At 38.7% G+C, this 25,722-nt stretch overlaps 1 protein-coding gene across 2 annotated transcripts in view; it reads right to left on the reverse strand.

The window, feature by feature from the left end:
- The window catches only part of CERS6 (ceramide synthase 6), a 111,113-nt gene that overhangs the window by 32,555 nt on the left and 52,836 nt on the right, over positions 1-25,722 (reverse strand). For both annotated transcript variants that reach the window (XR_014884384.1, XM_085228167.1), the window contains exons 4-5: positions 20,099-20,156; positions 785-835 (exon numbers count right to left, since the gene is read on the reverse strand). Coding sequence is in view for 1 of the 2 variants with exons in the window: in XM_085228167.1 (XP_085084293.1) it covers positions 785-835; positions 20,099-20,156 (109 nt within the window). In the remaining variant the exon portion in view is untranslated. The remainder of the gene's footprint in view (positions 1-784; positions 836-20,098; positions 20,157-25,722) is intronic.

The raw sequence follows: 25,722 nt of genomic DNA on the forward strand, positions 1-25,722 counted from the left end.
ATTTTCTCATGACTGTGCTTCCCTGCTAGTCATATCTTCTGTAACAGTGACAATGTTCACTAGCACAGGAGAAGTTCTGTGGGCATGTCCAAAGGAATTAGATGAACCATCTTTTGAACACTTCGCACTGATCCAACCACACACCCAATCAGAAAGAGGCAATTCAGTTGTCTCTTTTATTCCCATTCTTTTTTGCAGACCAATACTTCATATCCAAAGAGTTTTCAGGTGTTGACTGAACATCCTATATGGGTTATTTAAACATAGATACATGTTGATACTTTATGATACAAATGAAAAACCGAATGTATAATCTTGATCAGCACTCAGTAGATGTCTTTGTTTCTGGGACAGAGATTTTGAAAATGATTTTTATTAGATGGTCTCATTTCTGATGGACTCTCTTCTAGCATGAGTTTAAATACAGAAAAGTGTATTTGCCCCATTTAAGACTAGTAACTAACGTTCTGAATTTCCCAGTCTGCTAGATCTCTGGCTTTGCTAAAACTTTCAACCTCCTCAGAACTTTGTAAAAGATGGCTATTTCTCCACTGTGGCAGATGTCACAGGTAGATTTCCAAGATTTGTTTTCAGATCATGTCGAAACAGGTGTGATAGTTAAATTCCCATTTCGCTTCTTGAACACAAGCAAGACAGGGAGCATCTCGCTACATTTGAAGCACCAAACAGCCTGTTCATACTAACATATTGACATAAAGCTCTATCATAATAAAAAACAGAGCTATTCAGAGATGCCATTCTTGGTTTTAGGCAGTACTTTTACCTGATATGGGTAACCAGTCCAGCACTGTCTGGTATTCCAAAGCCAGGGTGTCTGAGAGAGAAAGGAAAATAAAACAAAAAAGGTCTGTACATATAATTTTGGTCAGTGTAAGTGTTTATGGTTAATACAAGTGAAGGACAAAACTATAGAAACAATATAGTATTTGCACTTATGGACAAAGGCTCTGAGCTCCCAATACAAGAAGTAGATTTTTAAAAGTTTCACAAATATACGAGGGCAAAATTCCCATCCATAGAGAATTTCAGTTAGTGCACCATGACCTTATACAAATAGCTTTTACAGGAGTGCAGGCTGAATATAATCAGCCTGTGCACAGATGGTCAGATCTCACATTACCTTCTCAGCAACATGGGAAATCTTAACCTGCGAGAACTTCCCTTATGTATAAGCATCCTTTCACACAGTACTTCATCCTAGCCATATAACCACTCCAGAGAATGAATCATGCCTTTTGCTTTCCTGGCTGATGAGGTGGCCATCCAGAGATAAGACATTTTGTTGCCACATGGAAAATTCTGATATCTTAGGGCAACATGAAAAGTAAGTGCCTCAGACAAATTTGTTGTCACAAGAAACCACAGACTCTTCCATTACAAAAGGCTGGGTAAACTAAAAAACTTGATTGGAGACATGCAGCTCTTTTGCGTCTTTTTTTTCTTCTTTCTTTTCCTGACTGCACAAGGCTTATACAGTGCTTCTTTTTCAGTGTCACACAAGATAAGGCCATGTAAGTACATGTTATTTAGCTTTTCCTTCTTTTTCTGTGCAACCATGGAACTCTAGATAGAAATTATAACGTGAACAAGCTCTTCTACCCAACATTTTCAGCTGTTAAATATTTCCACAAATGGCAATATGAACATGGCCAAACTGACAGTCACCAAATAGACACATTTCCGTTTTATGCATGAGCATCAACAACTCCTTTTCAATGTGCATGTCTTGCAAAGCATGGCTGCGTCTCAGGTTATCTCATTAGAAACATGAAAGAAAGATGTGGATTCAGGATATTTGCATCATTAGCTGTTCTACATCCAAGTATAAAGATTGCAGAACATTGTTAGGTCTCCCGGATTAAAACACACCTGCTCCTACAGCACTAAGTACTACTAACACCATGTTTTTTCACACAAACCCCTTGTACATGAAACAGAGCATTTTCTTGTTTTCACCATTAGGAGGAGCAGTCCAGTTCAGGCAAAGCATAACAACACACACACAAAATGCAATGTTTGTGAGGAGCATCAAACCAAGTAAAATAAACACTAAAAAGAATGCTGTTCTGGAGCTTGATGTCCTATGAAGAAAATCAAGCTGGTAGAGTCTTTATAAATAGGAAGGATTTGTACCATATCAAAAGACTGTACACATTACAGTCAAAATTATAGCCCAATTCCCAACTGATGCATAAGTTCTAGCTATGATTTGTCTTCCAGAATATCCTCAGAACCTTTCCTGGTTATGAGTGATGTAAATCTGAATATTGGAGGATCTTCCTACATTTTTAAATGTATCCAGAGGAAAGAAGGGAAGAGAAGAAATTTGCACACTCACCCCCACTGCTCCTCAAGTAGAAATGAATAATTCTTACAATGGCTTAAGCAGAATACCAACACTTACAAATAAAAGATCTCTTACGAGTTTCTGATGCGTCTCTTACAAGGAGGCTGTAAGAATGGTGAAAGTCCATTCAAACCTCTCCACCCGTCTATTTGGAATAATAATTTATTGTAAGCAATTCAGTGGTTTAAGCATCTCTACAGTAGTTACTGCAATATGAGTTCCTCTCATTTCACACAACAAAAAAGGTATCTTGAAAGAGATACAGCCCCTCTATCTACAACTGTTAATAATACATCGAATCTAAAATATTTTTTCTGACAGCTGCTTAAAGTAGAGCCATCCAAATATTGTAGGATAATTCAAGTTTTAGCCAGGCTGCAACTATCTTTCATATCATATTCAACTAGAAATAAGATATGCTTCCTACCCAATTATTTTGCTACCTAAATTACAGGTGTTAGCAAAAAAAAAAAAAAAAAAATCCATATTTTTTTCCTTCAAATATTATAACATATTAAGGCTTCTTAGGAGAGACGCCTGCTATAGGAGCTGCAGATGTAGAGATTACGTTCAATTAAAATACCGAATGCTAAACAAAAGAGGTTTCACTGTAAGAATCCATCAAGACTTTACCACAAAGCCTGAAAGGATACCACAAATTGAGAAACAATACAATAAATGCGTTATTATTAAGTCTCAGAGACAATACACTACAAAACATCTGCTTCTGAGCCAAAGGCAACTCAGAAAGTCATGCTACCTTCCCATAAAAAATGCTTCTGATCTGCTGTTTGAAAACCTAATTAGATTCTACGTGGGCAACAGGCAGGCACAGTGGCTAGGACTGCATGGTTTCTATACTACTTTCCTACCTCTGTTTCCTTCCCAGTCTCTCCTCCACTTGCCTAAGCTTCTCGGAGCCAACTCTAACTGTTGTTCTAGAATGGGACTTGCGTTATGGTTGCCCTGGCATGCTTTAGTGAAGAGCAGAGAGAGAGCACTTGGTTTATGCTCAGCCTTCCCCTCTGACCACTGCAATGAACATAGCCCTAAACTGAATTTAACTTCTCCTTAAAGACATAGTATTAGTAGGAGCTATAAGCACCTTGCCTAGTATTCTGTGAACCTCACGATTCTAGGATATCCAGGGCAGGTTCAGCTGGAAGGAGAGAATTCTGAAAGCATCTGTGATGTAACACTTCAACACAATGATAAAGGGTGAACTAACCAGAAAAGACTTAATGCTGGCTTTCTCAGGGCTCAGCTGAACCACATGCATGCTCAGAGGATATACCTTTAAGTTGTCCCACACAAGACAAGCTCACTACTGAGCAAAGCCCAGCTCTCCCTGCAAAGTCTCACAACAGACAGGAAAAAAGCTCAGTGACTTGACTTTGCAACAGATCTTTTCTGGGCAAACATTATGAGTCTGCTATCAAATACCAAGAATAAGAAGAAAAATGGAAATATAATGCCTAGGAAAGAGATGAAGTACAAGCAGCCTGATAACAAAAGGACATCATGAAGTTGAAAACTGCTAAAAGCTTCAGTAACTAATAAGTAGGACAAAGGAAAGGCAACTGATGTCATCTTCCTGGACTTGTGCAGAGCCTTTAATACTGTCCTGCACCACATTCTTAACTATAAACTGAAGAGACACAGATTTGAAAGCTGGACTATTCAGTGGATAAAGAATTAGTTGGATGGTCACAGCCAGATGGTTGTAGACAATGGATCCATATCCAGGTGGAAGGTGGTCATGAGTGGTGTCCCCCAGGTATCTTGGATCAGTGCTCTTTAACAATTTTGTCAATGACATAGTGGGATTGAGTGCGCCCTCAACAAGTTCACCGATTACACCAAGCTGAGTGCCTACCTGCACAATAGAAGGAAGAGAAGCCATCCAGATGGACCTGGATAGGCTTGAAAAGTGGGTCCACATGAGTTGAATGAAGTTCAACCAAGGCCAATGTGAGGTGTTGCAGTTGGATTGAGGTGATCACAGATATATATGCAGACAGAGAAGAACTCATTGAGTACAGCCCAGTAGAGAAGGGCTTAGGGGTCTCAGTAGGTGAGAAGCTGGACATGAGCCAGCACAGTGTACTTGTAGCCCAGAAGGCCAAAAGTATCCTGGGTTGCATCAAAAGAGATGTGGACAGCAGGGAGAGGAAGGTGATCAACCCTTTCTGTTCTGCCCTTGTGAGGTCTCATCAGCAGTACTGCATTCAGGACTTGGGACCCCAGCACAAGAGACATGGAGACTTTAGAGTGCCTCCAGAGGAGGGCCATGGAGATGATCAGAAGGCTGGAGCACATCTTATGAAGGAAGGTTGAGGTAGCTGGACTTGTTTAGCTTGGAGAAGAGAAGGCTGCAAGAAGACCATATCTGACCTTCCAGTACTGGAAGAGAAGCTTATAAGTAGGAGGAAGACAAACTTTTTACAAAGTCTGGTAGTGATAGGACAAGGGCAAATGCCTTTAAACTAAAATAGGGAAGAATTAGGGAAGATGTCAGGAGAAAATTCTTTACTCAGAGGGAGATGAGGCACAGGAATAGGTTGCCCAGATAAGATGTGGATTCCCCATCTATAGAGGCCTTCAAGCTCAGGTTGGATGGTGCCTTGGCCAGCCTGATCTAGTGGATGGCAAACCTGCTCAAAGCAGAGAGGATAGAACAAGATTATTTTTAAAGTCCCTTCCACCCTAAGCACAATTCTATGTCACAAAGCACCAGCCCTACAATGCTGAAATCCTCCCTTATGTAACATAAAGTACCCAATCAGTACAGTAGCAATGACAGTGAAGGATGACAAGCTGCTGTTAAAACAGCATTAAGGAAAAAATTTCTTTTATTTTACAGTCCTTACAGAATACCTGTCAAAAGCTCCAACAAACCTCTCTACAAACTCTGCGATTAAAGGGAATAATTTTCAAGAATTCTTTCAGAAAAAAAGAAAAAAAAGAAAAAATCCTCTCAAGACAAGGGAACAACTGAGATGCTTGCACGCTAAGTAGAAGCCTCTAGTTGCCTTGCATGCATTGTCCTACTTATCCGTAAAGAAAGCTTCTAAGTGGGCCCTGGCTTTCACCAGCCCCAAAGTAATGAAAAACTGTGTGCCTTGCTCAAAACGCTGCTATAATCTTCAATGTGAAAGGATAGTTTTTAAAGTAGATGAATAAAAAATAAAAATAAAAAGGTAGTGCAATAAAACCCTTCCCACTGTGATCTATTCTCCAGACAGTTCATAGTTGATTTGGTTGAAAGGCATTTCTGTGCGCATTATATCAAAGAGACAATATAAGTACTTGATGAAGTATTATTTTAAAATAACAAATTAAATTCTAGTTCATCAGACAGTAATAGAAACAACCATGAATATGCCTCTCATTCATATGTGCCCAGCAGAATCCACTGAATACAGGAAACACACAGAGGTCATGGGATGGATTCTCTAACATGCAGAAACCCTCCATGTCTTCCCCACACCGTTGGCAAGTCAGCCAACAAATGTGTGTTTTTAAGGTAAGTGAATTGCATGCATGTTTTTTTATGAACAGCTTGTGTTTTTAAAGATGAACATACTTACATGTGGGTCACACAATTTTGCATAATGGTTGTTAGTGTAGAGCTGAAGTTACTTTCACAGTTCACCTCATTCCACATTGCCCTGTCACTCACTAAACTATTTGTACTTGTGCTGAGCACAACTAGGACCCAAGCAGGCAAGTGGTGCCCACACGCATTGGTGTTGCTTTGCCCAGTAATTGAGTTTCATCCTTGGAAGCATGAGTCTATAGGTAAATAAGAGACGTGTGAAAAAAAATGAATAGTGTTGCTGGCACTCATTTTTTCTTTTCTGCAGCCTATAAAGTTGAAACGAGCAACATGCTGAGGAAACACTTCCAGAGGCATATATTTTAGCCTAGTGACAGCAAACCGCAGTTCTCTACAAAACAGCTTCTACCTAACAGTTTCAAGTATCAGACAGCTGTTATGCACCTGATTCACTCTTGATCATGTGGGCACGTTGTAATTCCCAAAGGAGTTCTTCCTCAATTCCTAGATAAGTAAGAAAAATCTCCCAGTTTTTTTCATGCATGAACAAAGGCAGTGGCCAGCTGTTTTTGCCTGAATAGAGCATGCAAAAATCCAAGCATGCCATAACAGAATCCTCGCACCTTGGGAAAGCCTACTTATACACAAAACCGTATTTCAAACAAAAGTGAGACATTCTCAGTCTGAAAAAGATTATAAGATGCCTTTGTTGCTTTTGAAATTAGAATATTTTTGTTCCTATAAAGACAAAGAGAGTACAACGCAGAAATTTTGAGCATTCAATGCACACATACCCCCTACTTCAAAATCCGAAAAGGCCAAGATTTTATCAGGCATGGTTAATACATTTGGATACAGCTTTACAAAATTTTGTCCCTTACAGCTATCTATGATTCTATTTAGCGCAACAGAAATTACTGCTATTAATTAAAGTCAGGATAATACTTATGTCAAATTTCTACCCACCTTACTCTGATGCAAACACGAATGTGTCATGGCACTCATACATCTACTTGCATCAAATTAAAGCAGGCCCTTGGTCTTCAAATAACTAAGTACTTCAGCTGAGGCCAGAAGCTTTTCTCTTGGTTAGCATTTATTTACTGAGCCCTCAAGATACTGTGCATAGTTTGTTCTCATCCCTAGACCTAAACGTTTGTCATCTCATATATGTGTAATTTCCTCTTTTCCTCAGTAGTAGCTGCATGCTCTCATTGTATTCTGCCTGCAATCTCTTGTTTGTGGGGATGGACACTCTACCATATTCCAAGCTTTACAGCTTATCTGTAATTGCAACAGCAGGGGAAGGGGAGACTTTAAATTTTCTTTTAACTGCAAATTATAAAATTATTTAAAATTTTCCACTTACAGTCTTTATTTAACAGCACCTTTCATAACATCAGTGGAAGTTACTCATAATTAACTTTATTTATTTGACATTCAACATACTGAAATTAAATAGTGTCTTAGACTTCACTTTTTTTTCCAATTAAAGTTAAGAAACCTACCAATTTTATTCTTATTCAATATATAAACATTCTTCTTGCACATAATTTAGTTGAATAAGTGCTCACTTAAAGGGATTTATTTGAATTACTTTTTTTTTTTTTTCCCCCCCTCTAATGCATGCAGCCTTTTGGCATGGTAAGCCGAATGGTTGTTGACATTAGAAAGTCAGATCACCTTGGTAGCACACAAAGTATCCTTCTGTTGTTTCCCACTCCAGAGACACCATACTGCTGTGCGAAAACGACTGCCCCACTATGGTAAAGCCAAGAGACTTGTCAGTAAGTGCGTCTCTCAGATTCAAATTTCACAGTGTCCCTATTCTCCTTTGGCTCTTCCCCTTCTTCTTTCTTGGCTCAACAGAGATCAGTGGAAGTATAGATTACAGCAATCATTCTCTCTTAAGGAAAATACATACCAACAAAAACGCTTGCTCCTGTGCACAACATACAAACAAATACACTGTGTGTTTCTTTTTCTTAGCTGCAGGAAAAAACTCCCAGATATTAATTGCTGTAAAATAAGTCATAGCTGAGTAGATACACGCTGTTTCAAAGAAACAACAATAAAGGAAAACAATGAGAAGCTCTTCCTTGGTAACGTAATTCATAGTGTATTGATATATTATTAAAATAAGCAAAATGCATTGAGTTGTAACTAGCATCCTTTACTCATTCAGCCTTCTTTATTAGCTCTCTGAATGTATTCCAAGCATTGCTTCAACTAAAAAATACCCAAGAAAGTAACGGCTGAGTAGATACTCTGCCGTTACTTTACATAATCAAAATGAAATTAGAATTCTTGTTTAAACAGACCCACTGGAGTAAAACAGTTATGAATAGGGACAAAGCTTGTACATTCTACTAACCACACAAAAATTGGACAAGCACTAGCCTGTGCTTCTATCCATGTACAGGTAGCTATAGCTGCCTTACTAAAATCAATTATCCTAGTCATACAGTTAGTGCAGTTCCTGTGACTTCTGATGGCAAGTTTATTTGACAAAGTACTGGGCAGCTGAGAGACACTTATCAAAACTGCTCCACTTCTTATTCATTGCAGCACTCAGCAGCAGAGCTTATTGGGTTAACAGTATAAAGTGACAAAGCTGAAAACAAGACCTCCACCATGTGCCATTTCATTAGGTAGGACGGTGACTGGGGAATACAAGGTTTCAAGCCCTCAGTCCGTGTCAGATTTCTGGAAAGGCTCTCTCAACCAAAACTCATTTGATATCCTGGCAATGAGACATGCACATTCCTGTAAAACATTATTGAGCCATCAAAACTGATTATTCAGAGAAATTATGCAGCTGAAAACATCCAGCACATGTCAGCAGTATCATTTTTAGTTTCAACTGGAAAACTAACTTGTATTTTGAACTTCTGGAGAGATCCATGGCTTCATTATGATAATTCAAGCATTAGCTGCATGTTCATGATCATTTGGAGGTTGGTAACAGGCTCAATATTCTGACCATATTTCTTTCAGTTAACGTACTTATTTATTTTCTACAAGGACGTGAAGGGTTTTTTTTTGTTGTTGATTTTTGTTTTTTTTTTTTAAACAAGTATCAGCATTTTTGCAGCTATTTTACCTCCAGCAGAAAGAAAATTCAACTTTTCCCCATTTGCCTTGATTTTTAGAAGATTTACAAAGGAATAACCAGAATACTGTATGTCAGCTTTTGATCGCCTTCCACTAACTTTGCCCAGCCTCCAAGGACTTCATATTTAACATGTCTCAGAAACTTTATCTGGTCACCTAGAAATGTGTTTTTTCTAGTCATACTTCAAAAACCAACCTCAGTAAGACCGAATATGAATCACAGTAATATCATCTGTATTGGTTGTATTTATTTTCCTTCTAAGGTATGTTGTATTGCATTTATTTTCCTTCTAAGGTATTTATCATACCACTTAAAAATTCTCTCATCCATTTAAAACTTCTATCAGACAACTTCCAGCCTCCAGTGGCTGCTGTGACAGGTATTTTATGCACTGTCTTAGCAGCTGATAGCACTGGCTGGTTTTGTTTATGGCAGGATGAGCCATGGAGTCATCAGAAAAGTCTCTCTGCAGGGGACCAGTATTTAAATTCAAAACTAAACATTTTCCCCTACCCACAAAATCACCAAGTACTGACAACGGAAAACAGAAGAATCTAGAATATTCTGTATCAACCTGCATTCTCTTCTTTCTAGTGACTTGTTTTATTTGCTTCTCACAACAGGAATAGCATTTTCATAATTCTTTACCGACCCAAGCAATCATTTATATTTCTTGGCACCATTCACAACATAACTGAAGACAACATGACACACTGCCAATGAATCTCCTAAGGTTCTTTTTTCATATGTTATGACTAAGCAAACTGTCCGAAGTTTTTATGGAACTGTTATTGTTCTTGAGTTTAGTGCCTTATGTCTGCAAAAACAAGGTATCAGGAAAATGCATTTCTGCAATGCAGAAAATTCAGCCTTTCCCCTTAGCAATCTACAGGGCTGACTTCCAAATGTAATTAAAAATGATACTTCTATTAACTGAAAATAATAAAATATACAGAAGGACACACTCCAAAGCCAAGATTAACAACAATCACTGAACGATGCACTTGACATTTCAAATGCAAATGTATGAGTGCACAAAATTATTTTTAGAAAAATATGAATTCAAATTTGGATTTATTTACATAAGTTATATCTGGAAAGGCAGAGTAAGCTCAGTGTACCACATATATCCACTTTCCCTGTTAAAAACAATGTACATTGGTCTTGTGCTGATAATCCCAATTTCAACTTAGAAATTATGTGGAAAATCACTCCCCAGTATTTTAAAATGAAAATAGCAAAAGGAACAGGTAGTTGTAGAAAAGGGCTCTAACATCTACGTAAAGATAGAGGTGATGGGAGAAAAAAAGCCTGCACCATTTCTTGCAAGGGACACTCAGAGGCCCTAAAATGAAATTTTGCACATTTTAAACAGAACCAAGGAATTCTGCAGCTAGAGAGAAGCTGGTAGCTGCAGCATTTCCACTCCTTGCTCTCATCAGCCAGCCAGCAGTCCTACTACCAAGTCTGGCCATCAAATAATTTGCTTTCATTTAAGTACCTTCTTGTTCCAGCACTTCCTCTTCTGCTTGCTTTTTAGTAAAGCAAAATTTCTTTTTTCATGAAGTTGGGCTATCAGTGATGCTCTGATGGTTTACAGCAGCTGAAGGTCTACTTAAGTTTTGTAGAAGTTGGGCTAAAGTTCCAATTCATTTGTGCATAACAGGTTTCCTAGTGACACGACTGTTAGCTTTACAGCTGCCTTGAATTTTTTGATTGCAGAGCCAGACCACATCAATTAACCTAGAATTTGCATCTAAAAGGACGTCTGAATTTATTAGGATAGGCAACATGCAACTGTGGTCCTGAAATCAGATCGAAAAGAGACTGTGTAAACTGTCAAAGTTTATACTTGGCAAACCATAGCTTGCCATGAGAGTGAACTGTAAAGAGTTATCATACATTTAAGTAACCAGCAAAAATCCTAAGAGGGAATTATTAAAGCAGATAATAGGTCAGTTCACTCCTAGTAGCTGTGTAGTGCTCCAAGATCAGTACTGAACTGTAGTATCTCAGAATGCTCCTTGCTTTCCTGCAGGACGCAGCTTCTACAGAGCTCCTGGATTTTCAGAGCACTTGGCTCTGATACTTCAGTTACCCAAAGGCAATTAAACTTACCATTACACATCTACTTTCTGTAATTATAGTTACTATCTGTGGCTGCTCTGCCGTAAAAGTACCTTTGGCTGATGCTGACCAGCTGCTGACTTCCATGCTATTTGTAGAAGGGAAACATTTATCATTTCCTACATTCTCCTACTGACACTGACTTTTGGAATCCCCTGTGAGCTTCTTTCCTTCCCAGGACTCACTGCGTGCCATAAAGGAGCCATGGCCCAAAATGAGAAGAGTCTATCTCAAATAACAAAACAACTCTTCCCTGAGTAATCACTGAGGCACGATTCCAAGCACAAACCCAGATGTTTAAGGCAGTTGCATGGAAAAAAATAGAACACAACACTCTCCACTTTCTATTCCTGCAATTGCAGTGTTTTTCTGTAGTTCAGCATCAGCACATTGCAGCAAGTTCTCAAAATCATCCCTGACAGTCTGAAAGTTAGCAAGATGTTACAATAGCTGATTTTTTTTTTTTTTTAATTAAATAGAAATAGGACTTCTCTAGGTCACAGGGTCAAGATTTAAGCCCTGAGATACAAGAGCATTTGTTGCCATCAAAGGCAGCTGGTGAGGAGATCTTTTGGCAGAGATCTCCCCACATTGCTGCCACTAAAGCCTTGACATAACAAGCAGCCTCTCACAGACACACAATCAAGTCTCACATGATGGCTGTGGGAGTAGAGCTTCATCCAGACAGCTTTCTGCAATAGACAGGTTAAAAGCCCCATCTCCAGTGACCAAAGAGGCGGTCACTAGAAAGGGACCAGTTTCCGAGCAATTTCATCCCTGGATACAGTTAAAACAAGGCATAATATAAGCAACAAAGGAAAGGATTGACTAAAGCAGCTCCTTCCTCTCCCACTTCTGATACCTGCTGCCTTTTTTTGATGTCATACTGAGTGGATCAGGGCAATTCACCCTTAAGGTGCTGGTGTCCTTTGTAGTGAATTATTTCTTGGTGTATTTGATTTTATGCCACAAGCACTCAGTAGTGCCTACGAAAAAGGCCAGTGAAGAAAATCTCTCACTGCAATTTTCTGTAACATAATAAAAGTGTAGGGGAAAATGTTAATGTAAAAATAAGAATGCCATTTTGAAGGAAATTCTTTCCTGCTTTGGTCCGAGTCAGTATCTGTGAGAACACTTCCTTCACTTGAGCAAAGAAAGATGGACATCTTTACAGATTTGGGAAATTTTGGCTAAGTCTACATGAACTTTTATGTTCATTTCCTCCTTGTTTTTCCCTTTCTCCTCCTGCTGAGGTTGTGCATAAATACAAACTTTTTGGTGTTTCCATTTTTCATCTTCAGATCTACTTGATCCATTTGTATTTTGTTTGTTTTTAAATGCAACTCATTTTGCTAAAACAAGTAGCAGGAAGAGTGGTTGGTAAAGATGAGAGCAGAGGAATTATGCTGGTGCTAAACTTATATTAAATTTTGGATTAACATGAACACTAAATTTTGCGCACAATGAACAGTGACTGGGTAAGAGAAAAAAGACTGGCTGCCTTTCTTGCTTTTTTAAATTTGTAAATCTGTGGGGAAAAAAATACCTATAATCCCTGCTGAAACTGTATTTAAGACAGCAGCAGTTAAAAAAACCAGAAGCAATACTCCGAATTAGATTTGAACCCAAAGGAATATTTCCCCACGCTAAAGTATGTCATTTTTAATTGCCAGAAACTGAGACCATCAGTAGTCAGAAATGATGTGAAAGTCTTAAGATAAAATGATGAGCTAACACAGAAAGGAAATATGAAAAAAAAAAAAAAAAAAAAGCTTACTGAACTACCAATAATGTATTTGTTTAACTAGCAAGCTTCTTTTTCCTCGTACTTAAAAGGTAAAACATACCAGTTTTATGACTCAAAGCTCTTACACATAGTGATCTAAAGGCCCACTAGCTTAAATGTGGATAAAGATATTCTGCTCAACACACTGCCTCTATAGTGAGTTCAAGATAATAATGGCAATTCAAAACACCAGTTGGGTTATTAATAACCTGCCCTAATATAAAATGTCTACTCTTTCCTCAAGTGCAATTAGCTGTGGAAAACAGGATTGCTTCATTCATCAGAACAGCAAAACAGGAGAAGCCCCTGGCAATATTAGAGTACTGTTCTAAATGCTTTGCTATAGGTATGAATGAACCGTCTTATTTTCCAAATGAATTTAAATTATTTTAATTCTAAGGTTGCCTAACTAAAAACTTCCAGAAATATTCCATCTGGATCTGCTATTTTTATATACGGAACATGGAAAAATCCTTATCTTTTAGAAAGTCAGGCTGCCGTGCAGCTAACCAGAGCAGCAGAATAAGGTACGAGCACTGATGAGACTGGGCATGGCTCCCTATCAGCTTTACTCTCCAAACTCCTTATTACAGAGCATTCACTTATTACTCTGATGACAGTAGTAGTTAAATATTGCCAGCTGGATTCCAAACAAAGCGAAATTCAATTCTAGGTATATTTTTAAATTAGTGTGTTGTTGTCCCTTTCCTTGCTTGTGTCAAATCTCTCATCATTACCTGCATTTGCAAGTCTTACTGCCAGCAGTGCCCTACTGCTGGAATATGAACATCATTGATATTCTCATTTTGCCTGTTTCACTCAAAAATATTCAATATATTGAATTTCAATAAAATTTCAATATATTGAAATAAGAGTTAGTCGAGAAATATATGGGAAAAGAAAGAGGAGAGTCTTTATAAAATTAAGTTTCTTCCCAGAATGGTCCTGCCATCTCCAGTGCCAACAAACTTTGGGCCGCACAATACAGAAAAACTGAGCATGGGGAAAGGGGGCTCTTATAACAAGCCAGCCCTTCCAAAAGAATCGCCAGGATAAAGCTGTGCCTTCCTTCAGCCACTCGTCTTCAGACAATCCATGAGATTTCCACAGCCAGTGTTCAGATAAAGAGACTAGAAAACAAATGTTGCATTGCAGGCAGAATCTATCAGAGGTCTCAAATATGAGAAACTTTCCAAGGTCAGGTTATTCTTTCCAAAACTTTGTAAACCAGATCAGGAAGAGAGAAACATGTACCTTCCATGGCTTCATAGAGGTACAATTAAGCTTAACAGCTAGATTGTTTGCAGGAACAATTAATGAAAAAGAACAGTGTCAAAGAAAGGCCTCATATACCGCTTGTTTTTTAGGCAAAATAATTTGTGACAGAATTAAATTGCTTTATTGAGTCAGCACAGGGCAGCATTTATACTGTATGCTGGGCAACCCACAAGCCTGCTGAGGCACTACATGGTTAAGACAGAAACAGGTGAACTGAGTACAGTGAAATCTCCCTTTCATATTAGAGAAAACGTGTGCTTGCTCTTTAAAATAGGAAGAGTGACTCAATTAAGTCTAAGTTTCACAGTATTGGAGATGACTTTGTGATAATACAGCCAGAATGCAATATTCATTTCTTTGTCATTTAAGAGCAGTTTTCATTTAAAGGAAAATTAAATGATAGAAATGCACAGAACAACACAGTAGTAATTTTATGGTAATAGTAACTCCTCATTTTTCAGAGAGCACGTGAGCTCTCTGAAATTACTCTGGCCAGAAGCCTTCAAAGCATCGGCAAACAGCCCTGATGTACAGATGAGCAGGATACAGAGAGAAGAGTGCCTGTCTTATAGAAGTTTTTTTCCCTAAAGGCCAAAGAGATCAGATGACTGTGAAGTACTTCTTTGGGAAGGAATGGAATGTTTGAATTAATTCAAAAGCAAATCTGAACATAAGTTCTCTCTATAGCAAGACTATAGAAGAACTCCCTAAAAGTAAAATAAATTATCTACATGGATGACAAGAATCTGAAGAAAACTGAAGGTGAAACATCACTTATAAAATTCATGCAAGACACAGCATACAGTGAAGCTACTAAATAGTTTGATGGCAAATTTTAGAATAGCTGCAAAATCGCTAAACAGAAGAAAATTTCCAAAACCAGAATGGTAAATGAGACACTACTCCAACTAAACATCCCATGTCCCCATCTTGTCTTACTTCCCACAGGATATGAACTCAGTTTTCATCAGGGACACCTCTTTCCCCAAATATAAATCCTACAGAGATGATTACTGCTGTGAGAATCAATAGCTGCTTACTTTTCAGAGGTTAACAATCTTTATGGTCAAGAGATAAAGATATAACAGCAAACAAAATATTGGTCACCACACCAAGAAGTAACAAATTCTCTTTTGCATTTCAAACACAAAAAACAAAGAACACACCAATTCACCTCAGCAGTGGAATGAAGCATCCTTTCTCAAAAAAAAAAAAAAAAAGCTTTATGATGCCAAGTCCTAAGTGCATGCAGAAACATTAGGGCAATAACAGGCCACATCCTACCTACCACACATGTAAGAATAAGCACTTCACATTCTTCTTTCAAACACCTATAGTTTCAAGAAAAATAAAAGTTTAAGAAGCTCTGAAGTGGAGCTCTTCCCCCCCCCTCACCTCTCTACCTTTGACACTGGAAAATGACATAACAAGAGAACAGTTTGATAAGACGACAGCTTTCAGTGATTAGAAATTTTCAGTACTTCCAGCAATGTACTCAGCAATTATAGAATGGCAAAAGAATTGATGCATCGTATCACATGCACTTGCCACTACAAAGAGTTACAGGTTGCTTTACTGGGTGCAGTAAATCACCAGATTTCTTTTTATCCAGATCAGCCATTAACTGCAGAAATGAAGAGTAATACAAACAAGCTTGCAATGGCATTTTGAAGAGATGTACAACTGCTCTAAACTGCAGCTTCATTAGCTTTCATGTGCCTGTGGGTAGGCAAGTGAGGAGCAAAGCAGAAATCTGATGCATATTTCTCCACGTGAGACGCTTAACCAAGACAGACATAAAACTTCCATTCTAAAAATAGATTAATGTCAGCATGTGTGCCATGCTGACAGACCCACTCAGTTTCAGGACTAAAAGAGAACTGATAAGTTTGTACTGCTTATTAAACATTGGCATATCTTCCCAAACAAACTAGATAAGCTTGTCAGCTGTATAAAGCCACCAAAAACATAGTAACACTTTTTGCAAGAATGGTGGTTTGGCACCATATCCTTCTTAGTGTTTCCTCAAGTGGTTTGATGGTACACAAGGAAATACAAGTCTATTCTTTTGCTGACATTGCACTGATGCAGTAATATTACCTAATGTAGCAAAAAAGGAAGGTGACAGCAGAAGACAAAGTAGCAATGATTCATGTCCTGCGGGCATTATAAGAAATGTGTTTTCAGAAAGAGTCCAGAAAGTGAAATTAGCCTCTGGGCAAGGGGCCAGCAAGCTGGAAAGGTCCTCAAAACTTGCAGTGCTTAAGTAATTGACAGTCTCCATACCAGTCTTTCATGAAAAGATTAATGTCACCCTCAAACCAAGGAAAGTCAATCATGAATAAAAGCAACCAGCAGGTTAGCAAAGGCATAAGTAGCAAGGCAAAGGAGCAACAGACCACGACAGGTCAGAAGGAAAGGACAAGAATACAGAGGTCAGAGTATTTCATTGCTTGATAATCCAAGAGCCAACAGAGAAACTATAAATGAGACACTGGAATTTGTGTGTCAGGGACAGCCTTTTGTACACACGAGCTGATTCACATTTCAAAACCTCTAAGAAGCATTAGGTTCCCCCTAAGTCACCAGATGCCTTTGCATAGGCTTTCACTTAGTTTTTCCTTCACCAGCTGAGACCAGTGGCTTTATCATCAGCAATTTATCAAAGAATCATAAAATATCCTGAGTTGGAAGGGATGAGGCACAAGGCTCATTGAGTCCAGTTCCTAGCTCCACACAGGACTGCTCAAAACACAGACCATAGTTCTAAAAGCATTGTCCAAATGCTCCTTGAACTGGATCCAGTTTAGTGCTGGGAAGCTTGTTCCAGTGCTCAGTCACTGGTGATGAACGTTTTCCTAATTCCCTTGACACAACTCCATGCCATTCTCTCAGATCCTATTGCTGTAACCAGAGTGCAGAAAACAGCACCTGTCCCTCTGCTCCTCTGTGAAGAAGCTGTAGACCACCATGGGGCCTCCCCTGACTCCTCTCTATATAAAACAGTAGATGAAAGTGCCACAAAAAGAGAAGCCATAGCAACGTAAACATGCAGCTAAAGCTGGTATTAGGAGAAAACGCTTGGAAAACCCTGTGTAACAGTCTTGACAAAGAGATGTTATTTCCCACAGCAGAAAGGCACATCCTGCACAGTGCAGACTACTCTGGCTTGATGGTACAAATACAACTGCTCAAAAAAATCCACAAGTCAGTGATTACCATTTTCTAGTTTTAACCACTTTTTGCCCCACTTCTAAGAGACACAAACAAATTGATGCCAGCATATCCAGAAACCAGGAGTGAAATGCAGTCACATCTCTGAAATTCCATGACAATCTCCCAGTCACTCTGTAAATCAATTCATCAGTTTGAGAGAGGGTTGCACCAACTTGCTAAACAAGATTTTTCAACAAGATTCTATACATCCAAGCAATATATTCTTTGTAAAAAAAAAAAAAATAAAAATAAAATTGTGACAGGATTACTAGAAGCAGGACCTTGAAAACCAGTGTGGCAAATTGGCTTGCTTGGTTTGGATTTTAATTCTTGCAAATCTAGATTTCCCCCCTAAGTGGATCCAGTAAAGTCTTTAGTGTCTGATGCACACCAAAAAGCCTCTATTTTCTTTTACTTACACAATGTTACTATGGAGATGAAGCAAATGTATATATATATAAACGGTCATAATTTTGTTAATTTGTGTACATTCTTACGTGGAAGAAATATGTATACGAGGCAGAAGACTGGAATAATGACAATAGCATAAAATGATGTGAGACTCATTTACAATACTGGGTAAAAATGAACAATTAAAATATACACAATTACATGGTAAACAAGTTGTTTGCGTAATGTCAATCTCATGCTGCAGCAATATACTGAACTGGGAGGAAAACATCCACAATCTGTGTGTCATCTCAAGCTGTAGACACTGCCCACGATGACTTGTAATGAAATATGTATTCACTGTATTCTTTTCACTCTTTAAAAGTGTTGATATGCAGGCTTTTCCAAGAGCAGATACTGTCATTGTGCTGTGCAAGGAAGCTGCCACCTTGTCACTGTAAGTCTTCAGTTTATTTAGCAGATTCTGACGTACTGAATTTAAAAAAATGGAGGCAAAGTTCACTAATATAAAAATATTAGTTGTTGTCTTTCTCATTCCCCAAGGTAGTGGGAAAGAACAAAATCAAGAGAAGTTGCTGGAAAAAAAAAGTCAGTAATTCTGAAACCATGAGGGACGTGTGGTCATCTTCTCAAAAGATGGTAAGCAGTTGGATAATTTTGAAAAGCTCCGGTCTATGGCCTCTGCAATCACTGAAGCATCCTTTACATTTATACAAAAACTAATTTAAGAAATATATCTTTTCACATGTTTCAACATATTTACAACATATTTAACAAAATAAAACACTTTGAGTTTGAAAAATAAAATAAGAAGAGGGTTGCTTTACTTAAAAGAGGATTCTCTGTTTGTTGGATGAACTACTATCAAGAGTAAAATATTTAAATAACTTTGATTTAAAGAAATCACACTGCTCCCTAAAATTCTATTGTGAGCTGAAAACCATTACATCATACATACTATTGTGCCTATGCCAATAAGCCAGAAAAAAATATACACAATACAGGCATAAGGAAAAATAAAAACTTTTTAAAATTCTGTCACACCATGGTCACTCTTCCTGTCAAACACTGTTAGAATGATATGACTGAGTAGTAACTGTTCTGCATTAAGCAAAAGCATCCTAATAAATCAGAAGCCAACTGTGAAGTGTACATCATTCACCATGGTGGCAATATCCACTTAATTGCTTATCATTAAGTCTATTTTCGTATTTTCCACAATCGTGGGAAAAATTGAAAGCAGAAAACAGGATCATGGAGCATGAATGAAATACAGAAGCATTCAAGAAGAGCCTGTGCATAGCATGTGGCTTGGGTCCATAGGGAAGGCTAGCACACACACTGCATCTGAGGCTGACCACTGTTAAGTGACTGAGAACAGCTCCAATGTCCCTTCCCTGCAGAGGGGCATAATTAGTCCTGCTGGCACCAAGTTTAATCATCTGAGATAATCTCAAGAATCACAACTGTAAAAATGATGTGTTCTTTTCCCTCACCTAACACCCAGGTTATATTTCTGTTTACAAATCACCAGAAGCATGTAGTATACATCCTACTGAGTCAATTTTTTGTACAAAATAAATAGTCAAAATTACATAAATACACTGAGACCACACATTCCCCTAAATTCAATCTCTCAGGTTTACACATATATTGCTTGACTCGTACAAAAGCTCTGGGAACTAGCAATGCTGTAAAAATCTGCACCATAGATACAGATAATAACCAATGGTTAGGTTAATGGACCTATGGTAAGGGCAATTAGAGGCTATTAATATCTTTCTCTGTTTTAAATCACCAGAAACATACCATTGATAGGAAACCCCATGATACATCTTTCCAAAGTACACCAGACAAAGAACAAGCAAAAAATAGTATATTAAAATCACCAATAGATTTTGCTTGTTATTAAAAATCAACTTCTGACAGAGGAATTTAAATAAGAATGATGCAAAAGCCGAGCTGAATACTTTAGTAAGTCTTACTACCTGTTAAATGTCAATAATGAAAAGTAATAAAGTGAACTAGGCAACTTGCTATATTCACGGATTTTTTTGTTCCATTAACTATTGTTAAGCGGTTAGTGCCAATGGCAACTCATTTTATGAATGCAAATTAAATTTTAATTTTTTGTTCCTGGTGGATCTCAATTTTATGCCTGTGCTCTACATTATATCTATGTAAAGTTGCAGAAAAGTCTGTGACATGTTATGAAAGCATAATAACGCAAGCGCCTACCTTTTTCAGGAACCGTACTCCATAGGTAAATATATAAAGGTAAAACGTAAATCTCCACCTGCAAAAGGTACAATAGATTAACTCTAGGATACCAGCTTTACACAATTCAACAAACCATTACTTACAGCACCACCAACCCAACATATCTGCACATTAACAGAAGTAGAAGCAAAATTCTAGGCTGTTTTTCTACAACTTTCATTATCGAACATTCTGCTCATCTGCCAGTTTTTTCCCAGCTTCCCACCCACCCTATGAAAATATTATTTAATATCAAATCAGGAGAAAAGTCTTTCAAGGATAATTAAGTTCTGAAAAGTTTTGTGAAAACTACTAACAGAGAACAAAGGACAATTCACAGGTCTGTTGCAGGGAAGTCCATGCGTTATTAAGTAATGGAAAACCTACCAAGCTTAGGGAAAACAGAAGAATTCAAGACAGTGCTCATCACTTCTAATTGGGAAGAACTTTAATCCTATTACTAAGCAGAGAATTCAAATATGAAAGAGATTTGTGAGAAGCTGGGATTCATTAATTCCACTGCGATAACACTGTTTCTTTTGAAAACTGCACTCCAATTCAATAAAATACTTCAGTGTATAATTAGAATTTATTTTAGTAGGTGACAATTCAGTACTTGTTTAAATTAAACATTTGTTCCATACTTCCCAGTTCCATTGTTACTCTGTTTCAGAGGTCCTTAGTGTTATACTTGCTTCTGTGGAGATTCATTTTGAAGGCCACTTATTTGGGAGAGCAGCATTAACAATAAACCATTTGCGTGCAAAGAACTTTGATTTTCACATAAAAAATTAACACCTAGGATTGCTATCACTTCTGATACTCCAGAGTTACTGAGCAATCAGATAAAAAGAAAGATTTACTGCAATTACTCTACAAGACCTAACCTCCTATTTAGCACAACAACAATAAGAAATTTTATTCATCTTTCAACAGGAACGTTAGAGTGCTGCACACAAAATATGGTTTTCAGTGATAAGAAGCGTAACATACAGCAAGGAAAAACTGAGCAGAGCAGATTCTAGAAATTCATTCTTAGTTTTAGCGAGAACATTTGCATCAGATAGATACGTTGAACATAAGTACATATCTATAACTTATGTCTGCTTCCAAAGAGATTCCTAGCTACACATTTTCTAGAGTTTACTATTCCAAAGCGCACTTGAAATAACTGCTGGGCTTCTAGGTTCTAGTCTCCTTTCAGAGGCAAACTAAAAGTTAAGAGAACAATGATTCAGAAGGAGAGAAGTCAGCAGAAGACCTAAGAAGTCATCCTTGCTATTATGGGTGTCTCCCTTTTGCAATAAAAGGCAGCATACTGAGCATCTTCCTATCTTCTGGCCAATTACTGGTTTAGGAAAGAAAGGTGAGTGGAAATATAAGGAAGTAAAAGAAAAGCCTTATGTAATGCAAATTCTTACAGGAATCCCCTTACAGGAATCCCCTGTGTTTTGTTTTTTTGTTTGTTTGTTTGTTTGTCCATCCCATAGAATGGCCTGGGTTGAAAAGTACCCCAAAGATCATTTAGTTTCAACCCCCTTGCCATGTGCAGGGTCGCCAACCACTAGACCAGGCTGCCCAGAGCCACATCCAGCCTGGCCTTGAATGCCTCCAGGGATGGGGCATCCACAACCTCCTTGGGCAACCTGTTCCAGTGTGTCACCACCCTCTGTGTGGAAAAACTTCTCCCTAATATCTAACCTAAACCTCCCCTGTCTCAGTTTAAAACCATTCCCCCTTGTCCTTTTCCAGAGGGTTGGAGCAATCACACCAACATGCTTGGAAGTAAATACCAGTGACTTACTATTTATAACATTTACAGTAAGATGAAATTTAGCTTCATTAGTGAGGCAATACTGCTGAGTGAATCATCCTCAATTATGTATTTTACAGGACAACTTTCTGTCCACATGCAAAACTACTAGCTTACAGCTAATTGCCACCAAAGTGCATTCAGACATTACTGGAATGGTTTCAAACCTGAAAACACTACTAAGAAAAAAAAAAAAAAGGTTAATTCAAATCTTACTCTTCAAAGCTACTTCTACAAATGTTTAGAGGGAAACTTACCAGACATAAATAGCTGTATGACAAGCAGAGTACAAGCGAGTGTAAGAATATCAGTGAGATTTAAAGTGCGATATCTCAGCTGCACAGAAATTGTCTCTTATCCTGTAACCTCCAGAGCACTGCAGAGATTATTTATTCATTTGGTATTATATAAATACCAATCCCTTCAAGGGTTTAGTAACACCAGCAACACAGCTCACAGCCTACATGATGGCAGTTTCATTAAGAACTGCAAAAAGAGAGTACTCTGAGGGGGGGAAAGGAGAGATGGAGGTGAGAGTAGGCCTCCTGGTAGAAACCTTCAGACTATATGGAACAAACTGCAAAGATAGCAGCATGAAGCAAGGTTTTATTTGGGTAACAACTTTCTCATTAGACCAGTTCTATGGCTAGGAAACCTGCTGTTTAAATTCAAAGTCATCTACTTCCTCTAGTGAAAGCTTCAAGACTGCCATTGGAAAAAAAAATTATATATATATATATATATATATATATATATATATATATATATATATATATATATATATATGATAGACCCCCCTCACAAGAGGATTTGTTATGTTACATTTAATATCCCCTCAACATCACCTTTATTTCGCAATTTTCCTACTGCAGCTAGCATCTCAGTGGAATGAAAAGACCCCTTCCTAAGTCTTGCAAATTCAAAAATGATTTTCCATTCCACCCACAATCCAAAGTACTGCCACAGCCACAGATCTAAGCTAAAATCCTGGACTACCTCACCGAAGAATTTCTAGAGCTTAGAAGCTTTTGGAGACAAAAGCTGGATTTGCCAAAGACTATCAACTTGCTCCAACTATTTGAGTGTTCCACAGGTGATATACACATACAATACATGATAAAATGCTGTTGGTGTTCTTTCCTATTTTTTATTTTTTTCCCTCAACCCTCCCAAACAATTGTGTGAGCTAGTTATCAGAATAAAAGCGAGACTCAGAACTAGGTCATAGAAAAAGCAGGTCTGTATGGGAACTATTGAATCACAGCCTGAAACTCTGATTGATCACCTGAGGCAAGCACTGAATCAGCCGTGGGAGCACAAGTGAAGGTAATTCACCTGTGTGACCAGAAGGGGTGGAACCTGGCTGCACCTCCCTTAGACCCCATTTAAGGCTGACTGCCACCATGGAAGGATCTCTTCCTGGAGATTGCTCCCTTTGAAGTTTTCCTGTGAGCCCAGGACATGGGTGGGCATTTTCATTTATTCTTTATTATCCCTTTCCACCATGATAATCTTTCTAGCCAAACAATCTGTAGATACCAGCCTAACCACTCTCTATGCTTGTAGATTATATACAAGTCAAACTTAAAAAATAATTAAAAAAATAAAAGCAAAGTGCTCATTCCTGGTAACCAACATCTGCAGAAACCGGAGAACGAACATCTGGCTTTATCAAATTGTAAGTCAGAATTGGACCCCAGCTTTTTTGCCATTATTAATGAGCTAGCTCTGGCAGAAGCAGTGCAACAAAGGACTTGAGGACTTTCTTTCCATTACTGTGTATCAGGAGCTTGCAACCTTTTCCATGGGCTTCAAAGAAAAACTTTGCCTGGGTCAATATCCACACAGAAGTCCAAGTAGTTTCACATCTCATTTACCTCTACTTGTAGTTAGTTTCTTGCTGCAATTTATAGTAAAACATCCACTGCCCAAGGTCAAATAAATTCATAAGTCCTAGTTTCAGCTGAGATAGAGTTAATTTTCTTCAGGGCAGCTAGCATAGCCCCGCGTTTTTGATTTAGGATAAGAATACTATTGTCAACACACTGATGCTCTAGTTGTTGATGAGCAGTGCTTACATCAAGCCAAGGACTTCTCTGCCTTTCTTGCTGTCCTGACAGCGATGTGGACAAGAAGTGCACAGAGGAGGGGACACAGCCAAGACAGTGGTCCAAACTGGTCAAAGGGATATCCAATACCATATGGCATCATGCTCAACCATAGAGATTTGGGAGAAAATTAATTTTAAGTTATTACAATGTTTTTTATTATAAAGTGAACATACCTGATCTAACTAGCTACGAAACTATGTTCAAAACTGGAGTGTTACATATTAACTATTACTTACTCAGCTAACATTAACTATTACTTACTCAGCTAACATTAACTATTACTTACTCAGCTAACATTAACTATTACTTACTCAGCTTCCTGCAGAAGCTGGCAGCCCGAGGCTTGGATGGGTACACTCTTAGCTGGGTAAGGAGCTGGCTGGAGGACCAGCTCAGAGAGTGGTGATGAATGGAGTTAAATCCAGCTGGCGACCGGTCACGAGTGGTGTTCCCCAGGGGTCAGTGCTGGGGCCTGTCCTCTTCAATATCTTTATTGATGACCTGGATGAGGGCATCGAGTGCACCCTCAGTAAATTTGCAGATGACACCAAATTGGCTGGAAGTGTGGATCTGCCTGGGGGTAGCGAGGCCATACAGAGGGATCTGGACAGGCTGGAGAGCTGGGCTGAAGCCAACAGGATGAGGTTTAACAAGACCAAATGCCGGGTCCTGCACTTCGGCCACAACAACCCCAGGCGATACTACAGGCTTGGGGCGGTGTGGCTGGAGGACTGCGTAGAGGAAATGGCCCTGGGGGTATTGATTGATGCTCAGCTGAACATGAGCCGACAGTGTGCCCAGGTGGCCAAGAAGGCCAATGGCATCCTGGCTTGCATCAGAAACAGTGTTGCCAGCAGGAGCAGAGAGGCGATTGTTCCCCTGTACTCAGCACTAATGAGGCCGCACCTTGAGTACTGTGTCCAGTTTTGGGCCCCTCACTGCAAGAAAGACATTGAGGCCCTGGAACGTGTTCAAAGGAGGGCAACAAAGCTGGTGAGGGGTCTGGAACACAGGCCATATGAGGAGAGGCTGAAGGAGCTGGGAATGTTCAGCCTGGAGAAGAGGAGGCTCACTCATTGCTCTCTATAACTTCCTGAAGGGAGGTTGTAGTGAGCTGGGGGTCGGTCTCTTCTCTCGTGTCATTAGTGATAGGACCAGAGGAAATGGTTTCAAGCTACGGCAGGGGAGATTCAAGCTGGACATTAGGAAGTATTACTTTTCAGAAAAGGTGGTCAGGCACTGGAATGGACTGCCCAGGGAAGTGGTGGAGTTGCCGACCCTGGGGGTGTTCAAGGAAAGACTGGATGTTGTGTTGAGGGACATAGTTTAGTGGGAGCTATTGGTAATAGGTGAACGGTTGGACTGGATGATCTTTTAGGTCTTTTCCAATCTTGGTGATTCTATGATTCTATGATAACATCAATGGCCTTAGCAACATGCTTTACACATAACTGTCTTTTCAAACCTAGAAGTTAGATCCGAGTTATCTATAAATCAACGTGTACTGAAATCTATAAAATCCACATTAAATTAAACCAACAGGTAAAATCATTCACAGAACAAATGCCACTCATGAGGCATTATAGTCAGAAAAGATATACATACAGCAAACAGACAAAAATCAATGCTTGTTACTTCCTTCAGCTCCAGTTACAGAATCAAAAAAGATACAAATCTAC

The sequence above is a fragment of the Meleagris gallopavo genome, chromosome 7, assembly GCF_905368555.1.
Source record: "Meleagris gallopavo chromosome 7, MGAL_WU_HG_1.1, whole genome shotgun sequence".
NCBI lineage: Eukaryota > Metazoa > Chordata > Aves > Galliformes > Phasianidae > Meleagris > Meleagris gallopavo.